Below are 24253 nucleotides of genomic sequence, written 5' to 3'. Positions count from 1 at the left end.
AGTTGTGAGAGGCGTAATTAGCAAAGAGGATACTGCCGGTCAAGAGGCAGGAGACTTTTTCAAGGGTTTCCTCCCATTTTGGGGACCTATGGTTAATAGTAGGAACCTGAGACAGTTGACTCGAGTGGTAGAATCGACAGCTAATATTACTGCCAGTGCCCTTGGTAATATCACCACAGAACTTCAGGCGGATAGACTTATGACGTTACAAAACCGTATGGTTTTAGACGTGATCTTAGCAGATCGAGGTGGGGTATGTAAGGTGATCCATTCGAGCTGCTGTATTTTCATTCCTGATAACGCTCCGACTGTCTATCAAGCCATCTCGAAGTTGCATAAGATCTCCGAATCCATACACGTGGATGTAGGGGATTGGACGCTACTTGGATGGTTTTGGGGCCTGATGTCGACTTGGGGTTGGAAGATTCTGATGATCATTGGAGTCGTTGTAGCGTTCCTGTTCACGTGTTGCCTTTGCGTGCAGTGTGGTCCTGCCTTATGTGGCCTCTGTGCTACAACGTGTATGAGACAGCCACCTGTTACCAAAGGGTCTCGGTTGGACAGAGCTATGCTACAGCAACATCTCGAGGGTCTGATGAATATCGAATATGATTCCGACTAGTGCTTGCCTACATGAGGGCAAAAGGAGCGTCTGAGGTTCCGTGACAATTGTAAGTGATGTTTTCGACTCGCACGAATATGGTCGAGTCTGGTATCTAAGAACCGCAAATGACGAGTTTAGTAAGTATGCGCAGTTTCGCTGTGCTAACTTAAACCGTTCGTTTGATATATGGGTTTTTCATCTGTACCCACGGGTTCCATCTTAGATACGGCATCCATTTTGTCTCTTGCCCTCAAGTAGCCAGCGAACGGACACTGTCCGCTTCGTTACCTTGGGACTTTCAAGATATTTGTGGAAGACACATGTTCTTTGTAAATATCTTTTACGATGAGGGGGATGATACTGTAAGGCAGATGGCCCCGCTTGAGGCTCATCTTGCCGTGCCGGTTTATTGTCTCAGCCGTGCATCTCATTAGGCACGTCCCTTTGATGCCTGTATCTCGTGTTTCCCGATACCTCCCCTTTTACACCCTTTTCAATCTCCCACTGTCTCCATCTTCCTCTGCACCTGTCTTTGTCCCTATTTCGATCTGTTTTACTGCCGATTGGAATTCACTAATGTTGGGAAGATGGGTTTTTACAGTTGGGAACCGCCAAATGTTTCCGCACTTATGTTCCGGATCTTATGTGTACCAAAGTGACCAAAGCGACCCCTCTGGGGGATAATTATGGGAACCAGGTTGTAAACTTTTGTGTATCATGTTGTCCTATGAGTAAATTCTGTATAAAAAGAGCGCTCCACAGAACCAATTTGAAGCAGTCTCCCCAAGTTGCACGTGTTGTACTTGTTGTGACTTCTGTGTTCCCTGCAGTAAATAAACCTTGAATCTTTGACGCCGAAGAAAGTGTCCCGTGTCTCTGTAGTTTGTGCGCCGAAACAGGTATCCCATGAAGGTTATAGGTGTTGTTCCCTGGCACCGCTGGTACTGTTAAAAAGTCCAGTCCTTCACTCCTCCGGGGGACACACAGAAGATCCTGATCACTGGACCTGAGGGAGCGTGAGGGAATATAGGGAATGAATTTCTTTTTTAGGTATTCGGGCCCTGAACCATTGAGGCATTTATGAATGATGCAGCAGGTCTTAAATTTGGTTCTTTGTTTTATGGGCAGCCAGTGAAGTTTTGCCAACAGAGGTTTGGAAGGGGTTGGGAAGGGGGCGTTGAGTACTAATCTAGCTGCAGTGTTCTGAATCACTTGGAGTTTTGCCAGGACTCCTTCATTAGCGGTCAGAAATAGGCCATTGCAGTAGTCTATGCGACTTAAAACAAGAGCCTGCACCAGTGTTTTCCTGACTGAGTCTGGGAGCAATGGGAATACTTTCCGTAGGAGACCAATTACATGAAAGCAGGAGCCCACGATGAAGTTGCAGTGCTGTTTTAAAGAGAGTTCCTGATCAAATTTGACTCCTAGATTTTTTACAACCTGCTTTGGTTCTGGGGCTGGGCCAAGGTCTTGAGGCAGCCAGTCCGGGGTCCACAGAACTTTTGCTTCTCCGAATAACATTACTTCGGTCTTGCCGACATTACATTGAAGATAGACAGCACTCATGCCCTGGGAAAAGGAATATTTGACCTCAGGGGTAAGATGTTTAAAAGGGAAGAGGAGCTGGGTATCGTAAGCGTAGGACATCGGCACAAAGCCATGTGTTCTCAGGATGTTTGCCAGGGGTGCCACATAGATATTGAAGAGGGTAGGGCTCAAACATGAGCCCCGTGGCACCCCTTTTGAGATTTCCATCTCTTCTGAACAATAGGCCCCCAAGGTCACACGTTGGGCGCCGGTTGTGTAAAAAGCTCCCAAGCCAGTCCAAGGCTTTGTTTTTCAAGCCGATGTTGGCCAACCGAGTTGTCAGGATGTCATGGGACACGGTGTCAAACGCCGCAGACAGATCCAATAGTACCAGGATCGCGGAGAAGCCCTTGTCCTGATACATATGTAGATCGTCTGCGACTGACATCAAGGTGGTCTCGGTACTGTGCTTGGGGCGAAAACCTGATTGCGAAAAGTCCAATCCACCTGCCAGCTCAACATAGTTGGATAAATGGCGGTTGACGTACTTCTCAACAAGTTTGCCCATGAACGGGAGAAGAGATATTGGTCTTAGGTTATTAAGTTCTGTCCATGGGATAGCGGTGTTCTTCCTAATGGGCCTGATCAGGGCCCTTTTCCACTCCTTGGGGACCTCTCCATTCCCAAGAGAGAGATTGACCAGTTTTTGGATTCCAGGCCCTAGGTGCTCGGCAAGCATGGGCATTAGTCTTGCCGGGATGATGTCAGTAGGGCATCCACTTTTTATCTGGGGGATTAGGGATATTACCTCCTCTAGGGAAATAGGTGGTAACCTGTCAAGGGAGTGAGTGGCGAGAGTTTCTACAACTGGCTCTAACATTAGACTAGGAGAAGATTTTCCTCCATCCAAAGATTGAGATGGTTTGACGATTTTTTCATAGATCCCTTCTATTTTTTGGGTAAAAAACAGTGAAATATCGTTGCAGAGCTGCTGCGATGCCAGCTCAGTGCTTTCACAAGCCATTGGTTTCACGAAAGATTGCAGTATTTGGTATAACAGTCTAGGAGAGTTTCCCTCAGTCGTAACCTGTGATGCAATGTAGTTCTTTCGTGCAACACGAATGGCTTTGTGATAGAGGGAGAGGGAGAGCCAGTAGCTTTTTTTGTCCTCGGCCAACTTGGATATTCTCCATTTCTTTTTGAGTTTTCTAGTAGCTTGTTTTAATGACCTGAGATGTTCTGAATACCAAACTTCTTGTTTTTGGGCAGGGCGAGCTTTGAAAAGTTTTAGGGGACCAATATCATTTACTGCAGAGGCAATCGCCCTATCGAGTATAGCCGTAGCAGTCTCAATGTTCCCAGTAGGGATCAACGTGGGTTCAATGTACCTCTCCCTGAAGGAATCTTTAGTCATTTTATGCCATTGTCTTCTTTTGGTAGGTAGGGAAATATGTTTAGTTGGCAGGGGGTTCGCTTTGAGAATAAAAAATTCAATGATAGAGTGGTCAGTCCACTCAACTTGAGAAGGGGGGGAGACATTTAATTAATGGAAAATTGGAAAGGACCAAATCCAGGGTATGTCCTGCCTTGTGTGTCGGACCATTATTGACTTGTTTCAAACCCAGTGACGAAAGATCTGCTAATAGGGATTGGGCTTCCTTACAATCCGCTAGATCAGAATGGACGTTAAAATCACCTAGGAGCAGAAAGTCTTCGTTTACCTGTATGTGTGGGGCCAGTGACTCTAGAAGTGAGGTGGAAAAATTGGGATCTGGGCCAGGCGGGTGGTATAATAAGGCTCCTTTCTTACTCCCTTTGGGCGAGGTTTTGATTTTAAAAACCAAGAGTTCGAGTTCCGGTGTGCAAAATCCTTCAATTACCGAGATGTCTATTTCTTGCTTGTGCACTATTGCAATTCCTCCTCCTGTCTTGACGGGGCGATCTTGCCTGACTATTTTGTATCCCACGGGGATTCCTAAAGTTATGGCTGGGACAGAATGGGGCTTTAGCCATGTTTCCGTCAGGAAACATATGTCCGGATTAGCTGAGTTAATGAGGTCCCAGACCTCTGTGGAGTGCTTGGACAGGGATCTGATATTACAAAGCAGATTTTTACTTCCTAAGGGGGTGGTCACCTCTACCCTATGGTTCTGGATGGTCCGGCCACCTGTCGGCTCCCCATCGGGAGGCCGAGGTTGAATTACGAAAGGCTTTCTATCCATAGGTAGTATGTGGAACTGGGATCTACAGTGATTACAAGAGAATGGACCTTCTATGTTTATCCCTGTCAACCTACTACATCCCCTCGAGAGGTTGTTACGGACGCCTAACAGTACCTGGGCTGTGTACGTTCTAGGTGTATGGGGAATGGAAATAGCCATAGTCCCAGGCCCCTGGCCCCGTCCAGTCGCGGACGGGCGCAGACGGGCTGGTCTTTGGCTTGTCTTACGGCGCCCCACTGCGCCCCACTGCGCGAAACCGCTGCGCGCTATGGCCGACGAGGGCTATGTAGCCTTCTGAAGAGGAGAGCTGCAGCGCTAACCGCTCGCCTTCCTGGGTGTGTCTTGCTCTTGCCTGCCCCGCCCTCCGCTCAACGGTATAGGCTACCGAGTCGGACCGGTCTATGCATGTAGGAATCGCAAAACCAAGTTGTGATTCTTTAAAATTGGCTAATAGCGATTCTTTAAATAGTGAATTGCTATTAGCTAATGAAAATCCATAGGAATTAATGGTAATGCATTCGCAAATTTCGATTGCCAAATTGGTAATCGCCAATTGTGAATACAAAGCCAAGGGTGCCGAGGGGCCTTAGGCCCCCCTGAAGCACCCCCCAAAAAGTTGGAAGTGTTCACATGTGCAGCACACACATGCCCTAAGGGCATGTGTGTGCCACATGCCACTTCGAAAAATGCATTTTTGGGCATTTTTCAAAGCATGCACAAATTACCATCAACTTGAAGTTGATCGTAAGTAGCATTTCCTAAATGCACACTTTGCATTTAGGAAAGACTACAGGCATCAGCATTAGGGAATCACAAATTGCGATTCCCTGAATGCATTCACAATTTAGGTAATCGCAAAAAATTGCAATTACCAAAATTGCGAATGGAAAAATGTACATGCCACGGAAAAGGCCTTTATCCATTCACAAAAGGGTCGATTCTGCGAATGCGCCCATTTGCGACTGGAAAAATGCTTGATGCATGTGCCCCTTAATTTCTAATGCTGCAGCCCTAATTAATGAGCAAAGTAGGAGAGATACTCTGGCTGGTTCTTATAACTGGCATGTTGAAGTTTACTTTCTGAATGCACATTGTAGGTATTCTGTGGACCAATCATGTTTAAAGTCAGATATTCAAAAGGTGTCCTGTGAAGGATCTGGGAATATCTGATTTCTGAAACAATTATCAACATATTTTCCCAACACTGTTACTGACTCCTATGTTTATTGTATTTAATGCTTCAAAAAGTATAGCTTCTTCTCTGTTTATCCAATGTCTCCGATGTTCCCAAGCTTAAACATATTTTAATAACAGAAGACAATAGATCTTCCATTTTAGATAAGCATTCAAGCGTATATACATTTTAATGCTCTATTTGGGAAAAATTATAATTTGTTGTAATTTTTCTCCTCAGGCTCGAAATAGTTAAGGCAATGCCATAACATGTGGAGCAGATCAGCCCCAACTAGTGCACATTGGGGGCAAGCAGCGTCTGTTCAATAAAAATATCGATTTGTTTTGGTGGGTGTTAGGTATGCTCTATGTATGATATAAAATTGTATGAGCTGGAATTTCACATTTCGTGGGATGTGTGTGGGTTCTGAAAAGATCATTGTTCACTCTCTATCTGTCCAGGGACAATTGTGATCTTCCACCCAGCAGGCTCGCAAGCGTGTCAGTGGAGGCGTGTGTGTGTCAGTAACGAGGCAGTTAACCAATGCACAATGTGACTACTCGTCCCCATAACCTGTAAGTATTGCGCTACTGAATGTGGCTGCGGCTTAGCTGCCAGATCGCCCGTGTATGTGTCAGCGTGGCCAGTAAAGAGTTGTGTAGTAAAAATTGCCCCGGGGCAATTCTGCATCTCCTGCCAGATCCTCAAAGGACAGCAAGACACAATCGCCGTACAGGTCTCCCAGTGTATGTAGCCCAGTCGCATGCCAATTGGTGAGCTTACCCCAGAAGTGATGTCTCTATGCCGGGGTGTGCCTAGGAGGGGCAGCAAGTAAATTTACTGCTGGTAGCAACAATGTGCATTAGCTAGTAACAGTGGTCCTCTGGTGCTGCGGTTCCAGTGATCGAGTGAAATGGATGGTGGATATTAGGTATTGACCAGGGTGGCAACGTGGTGGCTGTGTCAGACAACAGTAGGACTGAGGGCCATCTGGCCACCCATTCCAGCTGAGCCGCCAAGTAGTATTGTTCCACATTTGGTACTACTAACCTTCCCTAATCCTGAAGTGCGTACAGCTTTGCCAATGCTACCCTGCATCGCCCAGCGTTCCAAATGAATTAGGGAATTTTTTCTTCAAAGCCTCCAAAAAATTTAGCTGGTAAAGAAATGGGCAAATTTAAAAAATATTCTAATAGTCTAGGAAGGATCACCATCTTCAACAATGTGATCCGACCTATCACAGATAACGATAGCGTCCTTCAGAACACCATTTGAGTTCAAATGAAGGCCTTCACCCGTGTGAGGTTACCGTCGAGTAGGTCTGAGAAGTGATACATATGAATGCCCAGGTAGCCAAACTTGGTCGGCTTCCAGGGCACCAATGGCTTGTTAAAGGCTAGGCCTGGATCTGAAGGTCCGATACAAAAGGAAACAGGCAGGACTTCCTCCTGTTTACCCAAAGGCCCAACAGTCCAGCAAATTGGTGCAGTATTTTGGCTATCGCATCTGGTACAGTGTGGACATCCCGAAGGTACTACAGCAAATCATCTGCATATAGGGATACTACATGTAGGGCATCGCCCAGTCATATGCCCCAATCCATGCCGGTCTGCAAATATTTGCAGCCAACAGTTCCATTGCCAGAGAGAATAGCAAAGGCAAGAGAGCATGCCTGCTGGGTGCCACTGCCAATCGGTATTGATTCAGATATAAATGAACCAGTTTTAACCATAATGAGAGGCTGTGCGTATAGTAGTTATACCAAGTGTATGAAATACGTTCCGAGGCCATATTAGTACAATTCCACAAACAGAAATGGACATTCTGTCGAAGGCCTTCTCGAGGTGCAGCACCAGGCATCTGGCCCAAGCCCAGGAATGTGGTGCATAAGCATGAACTTGGAAAAAACGTCGGAGATTTAAAGAGGTGTTACATCCAGGCACAAATCCTTTTCGACCTGGCGGCACCAGGGTCGGGAGTAAGGGAGCCAAGAGGGCCTCCAGAACACTAACCAGGGTTTTGTAATTTGTGTTTGGTAGCGCAAGCAGTCTGTAGGACCCCAGTTCCGTTGGGTCTCTATCGTGTTTAGGAAGGGATATGAGCAGGGCTGCGTGTGGGGATTTCAAGAGGGTGGCAGCTGAAATGGCTTCTTCATACAAGAGCTTCAAATGCAGGGCAGGCAGTGAAGCATAGGTTTTATCAAATTCAGCTGGCAGCCAGTCAGGGTCCAGAGTCTTCCCAGTGGCAAGGGCCCGGATACTGAACAGAATCTCTTCTTGAGTGATCAGCTCATTTAGCTCCACCATTGTACAGGGGTGATGCACATCCGTTCTAGTGTGGAGAGGAAGGAGTGGATCTCAATCGAGGTGTTCACGGTGGAGGACAGACACAAGTCTGAGTAGTGTCGCGTAGGCTCAGCATGTATCTCTTTTTGCATGTAGAGTAACGTGCAGACAGAGGAGCGGAGCGCCATAATGTGTGTCCGAGAGCCTCCTTGGCGTATGATCCAGGCCAACAATCGCACGGCTTTGTCAGCTCTAGTGTGTGTATGGAGAGAATGTACTATGTAGTTTAAGCATCGCAATCTCTTCAGTAGGGCTATATGTTTCGCCCATTGCTTCGCCAGCTGGCATATTGCTCCTGGAGTGTCCACCACATGGGCTTCCTCTCGGAGGCGCCTACTCTCGACACGTTTAAGATCTGCTTCAATAGATCTGCGCAGACCATGTTGTGCACCCAAGCAGTGCCCCTGGACCACTACTTTGAAAGTGTCCCATTCTATGAGGTGTGAGGACGCTGTGAGATCGTTGTCCTGGAATTAATTATTTATGGCAGAGCTCACGGCTTCCTGGAAAGGAGGGTCTTCCGTTGTCTCCGGTGGTAATCTCCATGTGGTGATGGCAGGCATGTCAGTGACCCACAACAGCTGCAAGAATTGCGGATTTTGATCAGAGGAGACCAATCCATATAGTCAGATGTTCATACAAATCTATCTAGTCTAACATGTAGCTGGTGTGAGCCCGAGAAGTATGAGTAGACTGTCTGCAGGGTGGCAGTGTCACCGGACGTCCACTAAATGCCAGTCCTCTAGCCACTCATGCAGCGCCCATGCTGCCAGAACTGTGGGTGCCCCTGGGGGTGGGGGAAACTAGCAGTCCAGAGATGGTTCAATGACATAGTTGAAGTCACCACCTATTTACCACATAACCAATACCAATGGGATAGTTTATTGGATAAGGTATCAAAGAATGCGGCTTTTTCAGAATCCGGTGTGTAGCCGGGGTCAGGAGCATATGTCGTCCATCCAGGTGGCCTTTCACTAGGATGTATTGCCTTTCTACATCCAGGTCAGTCTCATCTGCTGCAAAGGGAATCCCTGGTCTAACCCACAACAGCCCGCCGCATATGCAGAGTGACCATTAGCATAGAGCTGCCAACGACTCTGGAATCTAGCAATCTCAGGGAGAGTCACGTATGACTCTTGCAGGAGGGCAATATGACCAGAATGGCGCTTAAGGTAGTAGTAAATAGAGTATCTGCGCGTAGGTTTATGAATGCCCTGAACGTTCCAAGTAAATATATTAGTGGAAGTCTTTAGTGCATTGAAGGGAGGTTCTGTAGTGCATGGTTTATGTGGGTAGCTAGAACCCTCACCTAATCATTTTGTGGCTTTCCCACATACTAAATAGCTGAACCTGTCAAGAAAATCTTTGCCACTGGAAATGGATTGGAATGAACATTTGAGTTTCCAGCAATCGAAAAGGACTCCCACTGAAACTGGATGTCACAGTGTTTTCTTTATAATTTTACTGCAACTGCTTTCTTGTACAGGGCATTTTCTCATTTGTTTAGTGTAATTGGTAGCAGAAAGCTTAAGATTCGTGAACTGTACATTTAAGGCAATTCTACAGTGACATTCCTAAATTCCTATACTTTTATACTCAAGCATCAAAATGGGAAGGTACTGTAGTTCATGTAAAACAAAACAAACGTCTTCTTCCTGTCCTGTCTGGTGCCTAGTGGTCATTGAAGAATTAGGCACGGGAAGCAAAACATTAAAATAACCTTTGTCCCTACATTGCATTATCTTTAAAAAAAGATCAGGTACAATTGCTTTTATTTTCAAGATATTTTTTAGATTGGTCCTTCACATTATGGCATTTTCCACTTTAGGCTCATGAGAAAATGGGTGAGTCTTGTGCTAGAATTGTCCTTGAATTTTGGGCATATTCTTTTGTGTGCACTATGAGTCTAAGAAAGCGTGTGGGAGCTGCGGCTGTTTACATTTAGTCAGAGACTGCATTTATTTTCTGCCTGCAGCTAAAAGTCTGTTTAGTGAGCAGTGTTTGGAGCAGGTTCCTGATTTTCCTAGAATTTGGAGCTTTTGCTGGCCTGCCATTGGGTGGTTTTACAAACCTTTGAAAAAAACACCCTAACAATTGGAGGTTGTCGCTATTCAGGCAAACTAAAACAACATCATTTCAATGTCCTCCTTTGAATAAAGTCAAGACCTTACTGTTTTCACTTAGGCAAGGAAAATATTGGATATTATTAACTACCTCTCTACCCTCCCCCAGTTTCCTTCTAACTGGAATTAAAGACCAGAATTATTTTTGCATATCTACCCGTGCTGGACCGGGAAAAAGTCACAAGTTCAGGCTATCCACAATGGAGTGCCAGCTACAGGGGCCCAGTTAGGCCCACTGAACCAGAGTACCTTAAATTCCTTTTGTGAAAGGTTACTTCGTCCAGCGGTGAGGATGCACTGCGCTGCTGATGAGATTCATCAGTTCAGAGGTTCTGCGAAGCTGCGATGCAAGGAACTGCATCATCAAAAAGGATCCTATCGATAAGGGCCCTTAGGAATGAATGTCAATTACCGAATCGGTAAACACCGATTCGGTAAAAGGGGGAAAATATTGAAGGGTGGCAGGGTGTCACTTTGACACCCTGTTGCACCCCTCAATTTTTTATGGGTGAACATGTTGCAGACATAGATGCCATAAGGGCATGTATGTCTGCAACATGGCACTGAAGCAATTTTCATTAAATTGCTTTTTTTGTTGTTATTTACCACCAACTTGTAGTTGGTGGTAAATGACGAATCCTAACATGGGATAAGCACTCATTTAAGTGCTCCCTACATTAGGAATTCGGTAATTTACCGAATCGGTATTTAAGAAATCGGTAATTTACTGATTCTTTAAATTACCGATTTGGTAAATTACTGAATCCTTGATTTCGGCTCCCTACATAAGAAAAGCCTATTACCGGTCGGTAACGGCCAAAATTCGTTAATTTTGGCCGTTACCGACTGGTAATGGGTCACCTACATCTGGCCCTAAGGGCTTTGTCCCACTTGACCCCAGGAGCAGGGGGTCTACACAAGGACAAGTAAGACTGGCCCTCTCACACACCCTGAGGAACAGTGGGGGATCCCCTTGACCTCTGTGCCCAGAGACAAAGACCAGGAAGAAAGCTGATGCAGGGAGCCAGTGGAACCATCTTGTGTAGATTACACCACCATTCAGGTGACAATGTCTGCTAAAACTGCTCCTGGTAGCTAGAGCTCTGCACCAGGAGCGAAATGAGCCTAAGATTGTCCGAATCAACCCAATTGGGCTTCGAATTATGGCTATTTTAAGGTCTGCATCCTTTGACCTTTTTATGGACGAAAGAGCTCATGGAGCTCCCCTGCCCACTGGGATATTACCCCTAGAATTATTGACATCTGTCCCCCTAAAGGGGGGCATGTGTGGAGCCCCCCTTCCTTCAACTTCAAACACACCTGTGGGCTCCCATCTCTCTTGGGGCACATCAACAAAAAGGGGAGCGCCGTTGCCTTCCTTTCACTGGTGGTGAGCCTGCCTTTTCTCTCCATGCCCTTGTGTGGGGAGTGGGAGAGCCACCACCCTAAGCACACACCCTGCCCACATGAAGCAGGCAGGGGAGAAAAGAGCAGCAGGCTCTCGCAGCAGTGGAAGAAAAGCTGCTGTGTGAGAGACGGAGGTGCAGCCAGGGGTGTGATCCCAGTTTTAGGCAAGCTGGTGGTGCTCGGTCGGCTCCGAGCCACCCCAGGAAATAAAGAAAGCAAAAAGAACAAGCATTGGCATAGCCAATAGGTCTCGCCTTTGGGGCCTTATAAGTGTTTAACCATGCAACAGTTAATGTTGTTGCACCAAGGATATTGTGCTGCATAACTAAATACTTATACGGTCCCAAAAGCGAGACCTATTGGCTATGACAATGCTTGTTCTCTGTTGCTGCAGCAAGGTGCTGGAGCATTTTGCCTGTACAGTGAAACCACTCTTCTTTGGTTTGCTGTAAAGGTGTGCTTTATAAACAAGAGCACAACATGATTACAGAGATATTCCAAAAGGTCTTTCAAAGATCACGCTTTAATGTAGCTGGATGCTCAGAATGTGATGTATTTGTCCTCGTTGCAGTACTCTGTGCTTATGAATTGACCAGTATTAGGTAGGCATGTGTGAGAGAGATGTCAGCTTTTTAAAAATATATTTTGTATTCTACAATGCACAAAGTATTTTCCTTTCTCATCTTTGCGTCTTCTGCTGACCGGCTTTAAAATGGACAAAGCCAAGTTTCCTTATGTCAACTATAGATTTCTCCCTTCAAGTTTCGCCCTGCAGTCCTCCAGGAAGTACTTTAGAGAAGGGAACAAGTGAGAGCTTATTCAGCAGGGCTGGAGCTCCTCGTCACAGCAGCCAGGTATGATTCTTGGAAATGTGTATTCAGATGATACCTAGCACGTTTGAACCAGTATGGCCTGTTTTAAAAGAGGGATAGAAACACGGTGATGCACCAAAAATCTTATTTATAGGCCTTGGATGTTGCCCAGACATCCAAAAAGGCGCCTAAGACAAGCTCAGAGTTTGACACATACATGCACAGGAAAGGTCATTTTTTATGTAGTGCACACACCAAACAGAGCTGCCTGTGGTGCTTTTTTGTACCTCATCATAAATAACACTTACACTTTTTGGCTTCTGAAAGCTCGATAGACTATGTCAACCTGCTGGACTCAAAGTTGCATAAAGATTTTCTTGAGCTGTCCTGCCGGCCCTGGTTAACACCAATGTTTCGCTAAGTTAGAACGTTCCTGGAGACTCGTGATACAAATTTTAGTTAATAACTACCTAGGTTAAAGTGACTGCTTGTAAATTGTATTTCCAGTAGTGACAGTTCAAAATTCATCGCGTGTGTGTGATCACTGCCTTTGTAGATCTGATTATTTCAGATAAAGTTACCTCAGAAATCCTTACCTCGGATCAAGTCCAAAATAAGCGTGCGCGCCTTGCGCAAGTAGGGGTGGGGAGGGGAGTGCAGCCGAGAGCAGGCAACATTTACTTTGCGGGAGCGAGCATGATAATTGCTACCAGATGGCGCCGCTCGCTCCCACAAGGGAATTGCCAAACGTGCATGTGTTGCCATTCAAAGCAATGCAACGCGTGCACGGTTTTGCCTCAAAAAGGGAATCGGCGGCTAAAGGTCTCTTTCCTACGGTGAGACCTAAAAAAGGAGTGAAAGGCCACACACATTAAAACAGGCAGTGGCTCTCCCTAGCACAGAGGGAGAGCTGCATATTAGATATTTACTGCTCCTGGCTGGAACACCCTATAAATCCCTGCGGGCAGATTTTAATGCACGTTTCTCCTCTTGTGATGGCCCCTGTAAGACAGAGGCACCACCAACAAACTTGACTAGATTTGTCGGAGCTGCATGATGGCAGCAGGTTTCCTTCTAGCAACTTCTTAAAAAATAATCCAATGTTTGCAGGGCCTAGAAACCATGAGCCTTTGAGATTTTCACTCAATTATTAAAAAATGTCTGAGGCTGGAGCTTGTCCTCTACAGCTGGGAGTACAGTGTCCTCCAGGGGCTTGTACTATGGTTGCATTTAATGTGGATTGAAAGTGTATACGGATGATACATGTAATGAAGCATTCTCTAGGGGCAAAACATATGGCAATATTTTATGTAATCAGAAAGTGATGCCTTCTAGTGGCTGTTTGAATGATTGATTTGATATGGCTTGAAAGTATATAAAACACACAAACACAATCATTTTAAAATGCTTCATTGACTTAATATTGTTAGTAGTAATTATTGATCATGGTGGATGTACGTTGTTAACATTAACATGTGCATTTACACATGGGCTTTATGAATTATTTCATCTATGCACAAAATGATGGTGCTTTGAACATGGTTTGTTGATCTTGAACCTTTGACCATACAAACAAACTTCCTTATATGTTTTCATGATCCTTTAGGGGTCAAAGGGGATTATACAGTGTAAGTGGACTTATTGCTTGCAGAGGCCACACAACTAATAACCCAATTTCCAGTGTGTGCTTTTGTAATGTTCTTGACCATTAAGTTAGATACAAAATGTATTTTTGGAATTATTTTTGCATATAAATACATTCATCTGAAACATTATCATATTTCTGTCTTCATAAAATATCATGCAGGGGAACATCAAGATTTTACTTACAGCACTCATGAATGCAAGCCCGTTTGGAAGGATGTCAATATCTTCAGCACCAGTCTCTACAATAAAGGAAAAGTACAGTACATTCCTAAGAACTGTATGGTTACGCATATTTTGTAATTATACTATTTAAGTTATTTCTATAAATACATTTTAAGAGTGAAATAAATAAGCAGTACGTGAAGTAGGGATAGTAGTTTAGTGCTACACCAAAACCCACAATTGTCTCACGGCACTGTTTATCCACTCTCTTGTTGTTCAACCAGAGAGGTTGTTGAAAGAAAGTGGGCTAAAGCTGACTGGATGTAGATAGTAGGTAACAAGTACAGATAGTAACAGAAACAAAAGTGTTGTTAGACCTGAATTTAGTCTGAAAACGTAATGCCACTGAATCAAAGCAGTGATTGTACACCCGGTTTAATGCACAGTGAGAATTTAGAGACCTACTGCGCTACTCTTTGAGTCGGCATAAGTATTACAAGATATCTATAAATTGCAAAATGATGTAATGTAGACCACTCAATATCAGAGTAAGATAATACAGTTACAGCTGGTCAATTGTCAAAGCTATAGTCAAAGCTCATAGTTCTGGGCTACTGGTGAATGCTGTAAGCCTGTCTCTGGCTTTATCAAATTGACCATCAGACAGTATAAACGACATATTGTAAGATACGGCTGGATTCACTGAATAGTTTTTCAAAGATTTATACATGTAAAAAAAGTTATTTTACAGATCCCTCAGGGGTCTCTAGAGCTAGCAACGGCAACTAGTATCTTGCCTTTTCCTACCCCAATCACTACCTATGCAGTCCTGTTATCAGATTTCATGTAGGCAGCAGTAGAAACACAATGTTCTCAGAACTCCAAGAGTCTTGTTTAGGTTCTCTAGAGTTCACTTCCTGGCCTACCATTAACTATTCTGCCACAAATGGGAGGATCTTGAGAGACAAAGAGTGTGACAGAGGTCAATCCTGTGGTGTTATTTGGGGCCAAAGAAGGCTATATGATATCACCCCACTACTCCCAGCATTCTGGATTACTGACAACCACATGAATACTTGAGTTTTTGGTATTTCAGTGTCAAAAATGTGAAACTCTGGCGTGCCAAGGTGTTCGGAATGCACACTAAGAATGTGTAATTCTGAATTCCTATGATTTCTGTACATCACCAGTCAAGCTCTTTCCTTTCCACTTGTTTTAATTATGTACTTAAGGTTCAGCCACATTTTACATACACAAAATGTATTTTGGTTGACGTATAACTTTGAAGCTGTTTGATTAATGTGCATAAACCTTCGAACACCATAAGCAAAATTGGCAACATTTTCCCATGCAAGTTTTCGTGCTGATTTGTGCAGGGGCAAAAGTTGAACTGGCGAAAAAAAAATGCATTTTCCATAGAAGATTGTGCTCTCTGCTACAACAAAAATCAGTAAATAGCCCAAAAATAGACTCTGAAAATGAATTTTTTGTTCTGGTGTTAGCCAAGACCTTTTAATTATACTAAAACATGTATAACATACTAACATATAGGGGCTTTCAGACACTTCTTTCCATCCATTAGTCTGCTGTTGTGTCATTTACATTTTGCTTCCTCCCACTACAGACTATATACTATGGGACAATGGTTCAGCTACTTAAGTCACTGGCTAACTCCACTTTGAGAGTTTGCATTTTGCTCTCTCACAAGGAGCACAGCCACACACAAGGTAATTCCCTATGGTGCTTATGTTTTTGTTTTTACTTTAGTGTTGCCTTTGTGTTTAGAGGCTGTTGTGATAGCAGGACACTTCTGATACACATGCCATCTTCATCAGATCCCATCTTCTGCCAACGCTGTTGAAAATTCCTTTTGTAATATTTTGCTTTTCTGACATTGCTATTTCACAGCATATCAGATTGTGTCACTTTGAATCTGTTCTGTATTAAGTAATCCTCTTTTTTACATTTCTCTTTCTCTTTTTTCTTAACTTCTTTCCTTACTCCTTTCTTCATTTCCTCATTTCTTTAATTTTCTTTCCATTCTTGCCTTTTTTCTTTCCTTCTCTCATTCTGTTTCTTTCTCTCCCTTTTGTTGTTTCTTACCTTCTTTCTTTCCTTTCTTTGTTTCTTTATTCATCTGTTCTTGACTTTTCAATTCCCTTTTCTTTCTCTTGTGTTCTCTTTCTTTTTCCTTCCTTTTCTTTCTCTCTTTTGTCTTTCATTACTTTCTTCTTTCTTTCTCTTAAACAGTCGTTCTTCCCTTTCTTTCCTTCTTTTTTCCCCTCTTTCTTTGTTTCTTTCTTTCTCTTTACCTTTCTTTCTTCCTTTTTTCTTCATTTTTGCCTTTTTCTTTTCTTCTTTTTTCTTTCTTTCTTTTATTCCCTTCTTTCTTTATGCTTCCTTTTCTCTTTCATTTTTTCTTTCTTTCCTTCCATCTCTTTCCTTCTCTCATTTCCTTCCATATTTTTCCGTAAGTCATTCTTTCCTTTCTCTTTCCTGCTTTTCTTCCTTCCTTCCTTTCCTTCCTTCTTTTCCTTCCTTCCTTCCTTCTTTTCCTTCCTTTCCTTCCTTACCTTCCCCTGCATCCTTCTTTCTCTTCTTTTCTTCCTTCTTTATTTCTCAAAGGGAAGAGGCTTGCAGCTAATGCTAGACTTTTTTTTTAGGTCTGTGTTAGCGAAGGTGTTTTGATTTTACAAAAATTATGTGTATAACAGAATTACTTATACGGGTTTTCAGCCAGACTTCATCAATTAGTCTGTGGTTGGTGTTATTCAAGTTTTTCTTCCACCCACTCCAGCATGAATTGAGAGGCATTGACTGTGTTCTCTATGAGTTACGGCATGGCGCCATTTCAAAAGGAACATATCCACACAGAAAGTAGTTTAGAGAGTACAATGCCAGACCTATTGGGTTTACCAAAGCATGTTGTCATTTGGTGTAAATCTGTTCAGTAGTTTTTGAAGTAAACTAGATCATTAAAAAAACTATAAAATTCACTGGAAAAGAATGCAATTAAACAATAGGTTATGGTTCTGGCTCCAACATGCAAAACCACAAAAAATCACCAGTTATGGTCACAAGCACACACAACATGCCATAACTCACATCATTGGCATTCACACATGCCTGTGATTGCATGCAATAGCACAAAACAGTGAGATCTATTGATTGTGCGATGTTTGTTGTCAATGTGTTTGCAATTTCGGGGGGCGTGGCTAGCGCCCGACGGAGATGGCGGCTCGCCCGTAGCTCTCCTGGGTCGGCGAGAGTAGAATCGGCACGAACGCAGCAATTTTCATCTGCACGGCCCTAGAACCAAATGAACATGTGGCGGTAAATTTGTTCCCCATGAAGACTCATTTTTCATCATGAGTTAGGTGCTGGAGACACCTATATCGGGTTTGTGAGTTGTGGCGCGGCACTGTGGAGATTGTGCTCACCATTTTGTGCATCACCTTTACCAGAGCTCTCGGCTGCGGCTTTCTTTGCCGATTTTCCCACATCATTGACTAACAATATCGCTGAATAAGCGCTTTCCACATCTCTTCAATGTTTAACTATGCTAAATGACCATGCCAGCTACACAACTTGGATGTAATAGTTCCTGCATTTGCAACCACCATTTTACAGTACTGCCTACTGGACTTTGCTTCAGAATGCTGCTTAAATTTTAACATATGCCTTTTGCATGGGTTGGGGAATGCTTTTGTCACTCTTGCATCCCCTTTATACTACATTATTACTGGTTGTTCTTCATGCTGCATATCTTTTCTTGGAGTTTCATGCTTTCACTTAAACAAGTAAGTCACATGTGGAAGATTCGACACCCTGTGACATCAAGGAAAGTACTCTCCAAATTATGTAAACAGTACAGGCAATTCATTGTTGTATGGAGCGGCAGTTTCATTAAGCTTTTGACTAATATTGATATTTCATCTTGCTGACAGAGTTTCTTTTTTCCAGGCACTGTTTTCATGGTATTATTCCGCTAATAGTAGATTTCTGTCAGCCCTACATGTGTATTTATTAACTTTGGCTTAACCTAATCATTGCCACATGGTTTGCGCATTTAATAGGGACCATTTCGTACTGTTCTGCAAGTGATTACACTCCAGCATCTTTATAACTTAGCAACTATTTCCTCCAGTTGCATCACACTTTTTTGCGTTCTCTTGAATTAATGCTTCTACATGTTGCATTAAGGAGTTCAATACTGAAGTATTTAAAGTTGAGATCTCATCAGCACTGATATGCAGTTTTACTTTATCCTTATATATGGCAATATTACCTAAAGACCTTACACAACCCAAATCTTTGTCTTGTGGATTTTCACGCTACAGTTGCCTTGCCATGGATGACCCAGCCAATACCTCATATACAGGTGCATCGACATCTACTACTACCTCCAACTCGGGTACTACTAGAACTCTGTCTAAAAACCCCTAAACAGCCTACTTCAGTCACAATGGATATACTACTGGAAGAAATTAGGGCCCTAACCATTCATTGAAGAAACCAACTCCAAGTTACAGATGCTCTCTGACAGGTGGTCTAATGTGAAAGAACCTGTAACTACACTAGAACAAAGTATGGATTCCTTTTACTCTCCTACTTCCAAAATAGACTCTTTATGCTCACAGGTGTCAATGCTTCACAAGCAAATCGAAAACGTGGAAAATAGAAATAGAAGAAATAATCTTCGCATGTATGGTCTTCCTGAAGGAAAATAAGGTTCAGATCCAATTGCCTTTTTCAAGTCCTTTCTTCCAAAGTTGCTTAAGATACCGGAAGGCCCTCTTCTTAATATCCAGAGAGCTCATAGACTGGGTCCGGCAAAACCTATGATATCTCCCTCCTCAGCAAGGAAACCAAGAGGAGTGATCCTATAGTTTTTAGAGAACACCGACTTGCTACGTATCTTATCTGCGGCGAAGGAAATGAATCGTATTACTTGGTCAGGAAACTCCTTATTCTTCTCTCAAGATTATGCCAAATCAACTGCAGATCGGTGCAAGGAGTTCCTAGCTTTACAACCTCAACTTCGATTAATTGGTGCACGATATGGCTTATTTCACCCCTGCTTATTCAAAGTGACCATCAATAATAAAACTATCACCTATGAAGATCCCATAAAACTGTTCTCCTCTACACCCTCCCATTTCAGTCTTGGACACATCATTGTTCCGTGTGGCCTCACATCTCCCCACCCTCCGTATGTCTTTGATTCTATGTAAGTCTTTCATCTCATTTGTTGGACTTGTCTCATACTAATTTCTTTGTTCTCTACATTCTCCTCCCCTCTTTTGTCTTTTCTCGACCTCTTTCTCTCTTAATACTTTTCACTATTCTGAAATTCTCTCTCACTTCTCACATGTTGTTTATCCACAATACTTTTCTCTTCTTTCAATTCTCTTCTGTATTATGATTGATTTTTCTTGCACACAGTTGGTTAAGTATTTGGTACAGTTTAACTTGTTCACAATTTTGCTTTAGTCAGAACTTATTATATATTTATAATTTCACTTTATGCCTTTAAAACTTGTCTCATGGAACGTCAGAGGTTTAAACTCACCTATTAAACGACAGAGAGTTTTAACTCATTTAACTAAACTGGGAACAGTTATTGCATGTCAACAAGAATCTCATTTGACTGCTGAAGAATCTACTAAACTAAAAAGAGGATGGGTGGGAGATATTCTCTCCTCCTCCGGTGAGGGTAAACGCAACGGAGTTCTTATTCTTTTTCGCAAATCCCTTCCTGTTAAAATACTATTGCAATGTGAGAACACAGGAGGCAGCGGATATTTGTTAAATGTATGGTGGATAATGCTCCCATCTCTTTGTTGAATATTTATGCACCCACAGTTGGTGATTCCTCCTTCTGGACTTCCTTAGCCCAACAAATTACACAATGTTTGATAACAATTTTATTCTTGCAGGAGATTGCAACGAAATTCTTGATCCTTTTTTAGATCGGCATTCGTGAACTCCCTTTATCCCTCATGAATATCATTAATTTTTTATACAAACAATCAAACAAGCTTATTGATGCTTGGAGACTTTGTAATCCCACATTGAGAGAGTATTCCTACTATACCCCAACACATCACACCCAATCACGGTTAGATTCTTTTTTTATATCTCATATTATCTCTCAATCACAAGTGTCGGCGGATATTGGCTCTATTTTAATATCTGACCATGCCCCCGTCACTATTAACCTTGATGTACTGCAGGAGCCTAATTTATCCCGGAAATGGCGTTTTAACAACACCCTGCTTCTAGATCCTTGTTTCACATCATCCTTTGCTTCCTTTTTTGACGAATATTTCCTATTTAACAAATCAGATTCCATGCCTTTTCATGTGATTTGGGATGCCTTTCAGGCATCAGCTAGAGATTTTATTATTAGATATGTTTCTAGGAAACATAGAAAGGCGTAGCAAGTCACCAATGACCTTCTAGCTAAAATAAAGAGATTGGAGCACTCATATTATTATTCTAAATCCAAGACCTGTTTGTCTGAACACATAAAACTTAAATTTCTATTTAATCAGGATACAACTAATAATGCATCTAACTATTTGCTGAAATCTAGTGCAAAATGTTATGGTGGTCAGAATAAGGCTGGGAAATTATTGGCTAATTCTTTAAAAGTAAAACACAACAAACTCAATATAGAATCTATTTTTGATCAACATCACATACTGAAATTTAAAGATGAAGATATCCTAAATGAATTTCTCCAGTTTTATAAGACACTGTACACATCTGAAACTCTCTCTTCTGATCAATCCATCTCTCAATTTTTCCACGATATTCAATACACCCGACACTCGCCCTGACCTATCACTCTTAGAATCTGACCTCACGCAAAAAAAGCTCCTTACTGCCTTAAAACATTAAAAAAAGATAAGGCTCCTTGCCAGGATGGTCTTACTGTGAAATTATTCACCCACTTTGCACATTTACTCATTCCCAAATTACATATTCTCATAAATGCCTTCTTACAATCCGGTGAATCCTCTGGTTCCTTTTCGGATGCCCTGATTTGTCTTATACCTAAAGATGGTAAGGATCCACCACATTGCAAAAATTATTGACCCATTTCTCTGGTTAACATAGACTATAAAACCTTCTCAAAAGCTTTGGCATCATGCTTAGAATCTCTGCTGCCTGCCTTACTAGGTGAAGAGCAATCTGGCTTTGTGAAGGATAATACTCGCTTATTGTTCAACGTTCTATCCAAAGCCTCGCACATTCCTCACTCTTTGGCGGAAATTGCCCTGGATGCAGAAAAAGCATTCGATAGATTAGAATGGGCCTATCTTTTTCATACCCTTAAATGGTTTGGCTTTGGTCCAAAAATAATTTCTTTAATATCTATTTTATATTCTAACCCGAGAGCGGCTGTATGTGCGAATGGTGGCATATCTTCCTATTTTCAACTCAGTAGAGGAGTCCGACAGGGATGCCCGCTTTCGCCTTTCCTTTTTAATCTTGCTTTAGAACGGTTTTGATAAAAAATTTGTCAAAATATTAATATTCATGGTTTTACCTTTAAGGAGACTAACATCAAAATGGCAGCATATGCTGACCATGTTCTTTTATTCATTTCACAACCTCAATCTTCCCTTCCAGCCTTTCTGAAAGAAGTTGATTCCTTTGCATACGTTTCTGGTTATAAACTAAACAAGGATAAATGCGAAATATTACCTCTCACAAAATATACTTTTAAGGCTGAGCTTACCACTTCAGGTTTTGCTTGGAGTCTCCAATACATCAAATATTTAGGTATGCATTTCACTTCTTCCATCTCAGGAACAATATCACTTTGCATGGACATCTGTGTACAACGACTATCCTCTTTACCAACGAAATGGCATCCTCTTTACCTGTCCTGGTGGGGACTTCTAGACACCATAAAGATGATGCTCTCTCCTATAGTTTTATACATAATCACTAACATTCTACTATCTATACCCTCAAAATACTTTAAAAAAATGAATTCCATATTATCCTCCTTTTTATAGAGTAATAAGAAAGCGCGTATGTCTATATCAAAATTAATTTGTCCAAAATCGGAAGGAGGGATAAATTTCCCTGATTTTCCGATTTAGCATAAATCCTTCCTCTTACATCAAGCTTCAAGGTGGCTCTCTGAGTCTTCCGTAAATAGCCCCCTTTGGGTCACGCTTGAAAGATCATTCTTCTCCCATTTGTCTTTTACACGTAAACCGCAGTCTATCTCTAACCCCATACTCAAACATACTTCTAAGAATTTACGGAATAGCTCCTCAGCGGATTCCAGTTATTGGGCTTCAGTTTTAAATTCAACAATATGGCATAATGCTTCCATTTTGATAAATAATAAGCCCATTTATTGGAAAACGTGGAGACAACGAGGCCTGATTTGGGTACATCAATGATATGATCAACACAAGCTTTTATCTTTTGAATATGATAGTAGTTCTTTTAACTTTCCTCAAGCTTTCAGCTCCAAATATCTCCTTTTAACACAAGCCATTGAAAATATCCGTACGCACTGAATAAGCCCCCAGGATCTTACTCCCCCTCAATCTATCCCTGTTGATGCACTGCGACTCCTCTTACTTAATAACTCTAGGGCTTCTGTTATTTATACATTTTTGCATAGCTTACACACTCCCAGGGAGAAGACTAAGACAGAAGTATCTTGGGAGAAGGATTTAGAGATTTCTTGGTCTGTGGAGTTATGGGATAAAATCTGGCTCAAACGCAGGAAATCCTCCAGAGCTGCGAACACTACTCAGACACTCTTTTTTGTATATAATAAACTCCTGCTTTCACCACTCATCCTCAACGCAAGACATACTGCACTCCTAGACATGTGTAGGACTTGTTCTTCGCCTCATGCTGATTTATTTCATCTGCTTTTCACATGCAATTTAGTTAATCATTTTTGGCAAAAAATATGGCATCAAATCAATCTGATTTTCAACTCTAACCACCCTTTCTCTGTTTCACATATTTTCTTGGGTAGTTTGTCCCCAGTTTGAGAACATTGTGATTCTAATGTAAAGATAATTGATCTATTGTTAGCAGTAGCCTTTCAACAAATTACCAAGAACTGGAAGGACTTTCCCAAATTGTCATATCAAGCATGGTGGTATGCTAAATTTGTATATCCGTTTCATTTGGCATCTAAACGTTTAGATTTATGGGCACCTGTTACGTTATTTATAGATATAAGTGCACAACGTTCTCTGTCTCTCATACCTCCATTACAGGAAGTGACTAAACCTCCATGACTTCCTTTATGCTGATTTGTATAGTTCAATCATATACCAACCTGTGAAGTGTGTGTTAAACAGGAGTGTAAATTCCTTTTTGGCTGACTCTTTTTTTCTGTGACTTTGTTGCTTTTCCACATATGATGTAAGAGAATGAATTTTATTTAAAGTTCTTTGTACGCCCTAAACTTTGAATGACTTTATTGTGTGTAATACTTTAACTCTATTGTTATTGTATTTTCTCTGTTAACATCTTTCTTTATCTCAATAAACTTATCTTGAACTGAAAATGTGTTTGCAAATTCTAGATTTCGCCATGTTGGTCTCTGGATTCACATGGGACGAGTGTACTAATAGCTGCACTTTAAAATGGAATGAAAAAGTGGTCAGATCTGTCAAATTTGAATGCTGATTAACATTTGGTATTTCTTCACGAAAATGAGGTTCAGGATAGAGCAATGACCATAGTTAAGGATGGTACAATAGCAGGTTGCCGTCTACAAGGAAGGATTTGAAGGAGGTGTGTTGGTATATCTTTCCCTAGTGGAAGATTACATATCCTAGGAAATGTATTAGTGCTACAGTTAACAAAGCCACCAATACTAATCTTTTTGCTGCCAGGGGATTAATGAACTTTATTCAGACTCAGCAGTTTTGGTGCCATGTTTTCAATCTCTACATCAAGGGGCTGAAATGAGGAGAAGAATATTATGATAAAGAGTTTGCATTTAATTGTCACATATATTTGGGTTATCATATGCAATCTATGTGCAGAAAGTATTTTGGAAACAATGGTTCTCTAAGGGTAAATAGTCACAAAATTGTTGTTAACTTAAGCGTCAGTGCAATAAATGCAATTAATAAAGCGAGCCAGTAAACACAATGAAATTGTTTTTAAAAAGGACAATGTGTGCAGTGCATATTTCTATTAAGTGATTACACATTAAAAAAAACAGTG

General features: G+C 42.1%; 1 protein-coding gene across 1 annotated transcript in view; it reads right to left on the bottom strand.

Moving 5' to 3' along the window:
• LOC144784743 (serum paraoxonase/arylesterase 2-like) overlaps positions 1 to 24253 on the bottom strand; it is a 448276-nt gene that overhangs the window by 245836 nt on the left and 178187 nt on the right. Inside the window, exon 3 of the mRNA XM_078663731.1 lies at positions 14045 to 14100. Within this exon, the coding sequence (XP_078519857.1) occupies positions 14045 to 14100 (56 nt within the window). The remainder of the gene's footprint in view (positions 1 to 14044; positions 14101 to 24253) is intronic.

This window comes from Lissotriton helveticus, chromosome 10 (genome assembly GCF_964261635.1).
Source record: "Lissotriton helveticus chromosome 10, aLisHel1.1, whole genome shotgun sequence".
NCBI lineage: Eukaryota > Metazoa > Chordata > Amphibia > Caudata > Salamandridae > Lissotriton > Lissotriton helveticus.
This window is presented reverse-complemented; position numbering and strand designations above follow the sequence as displayed.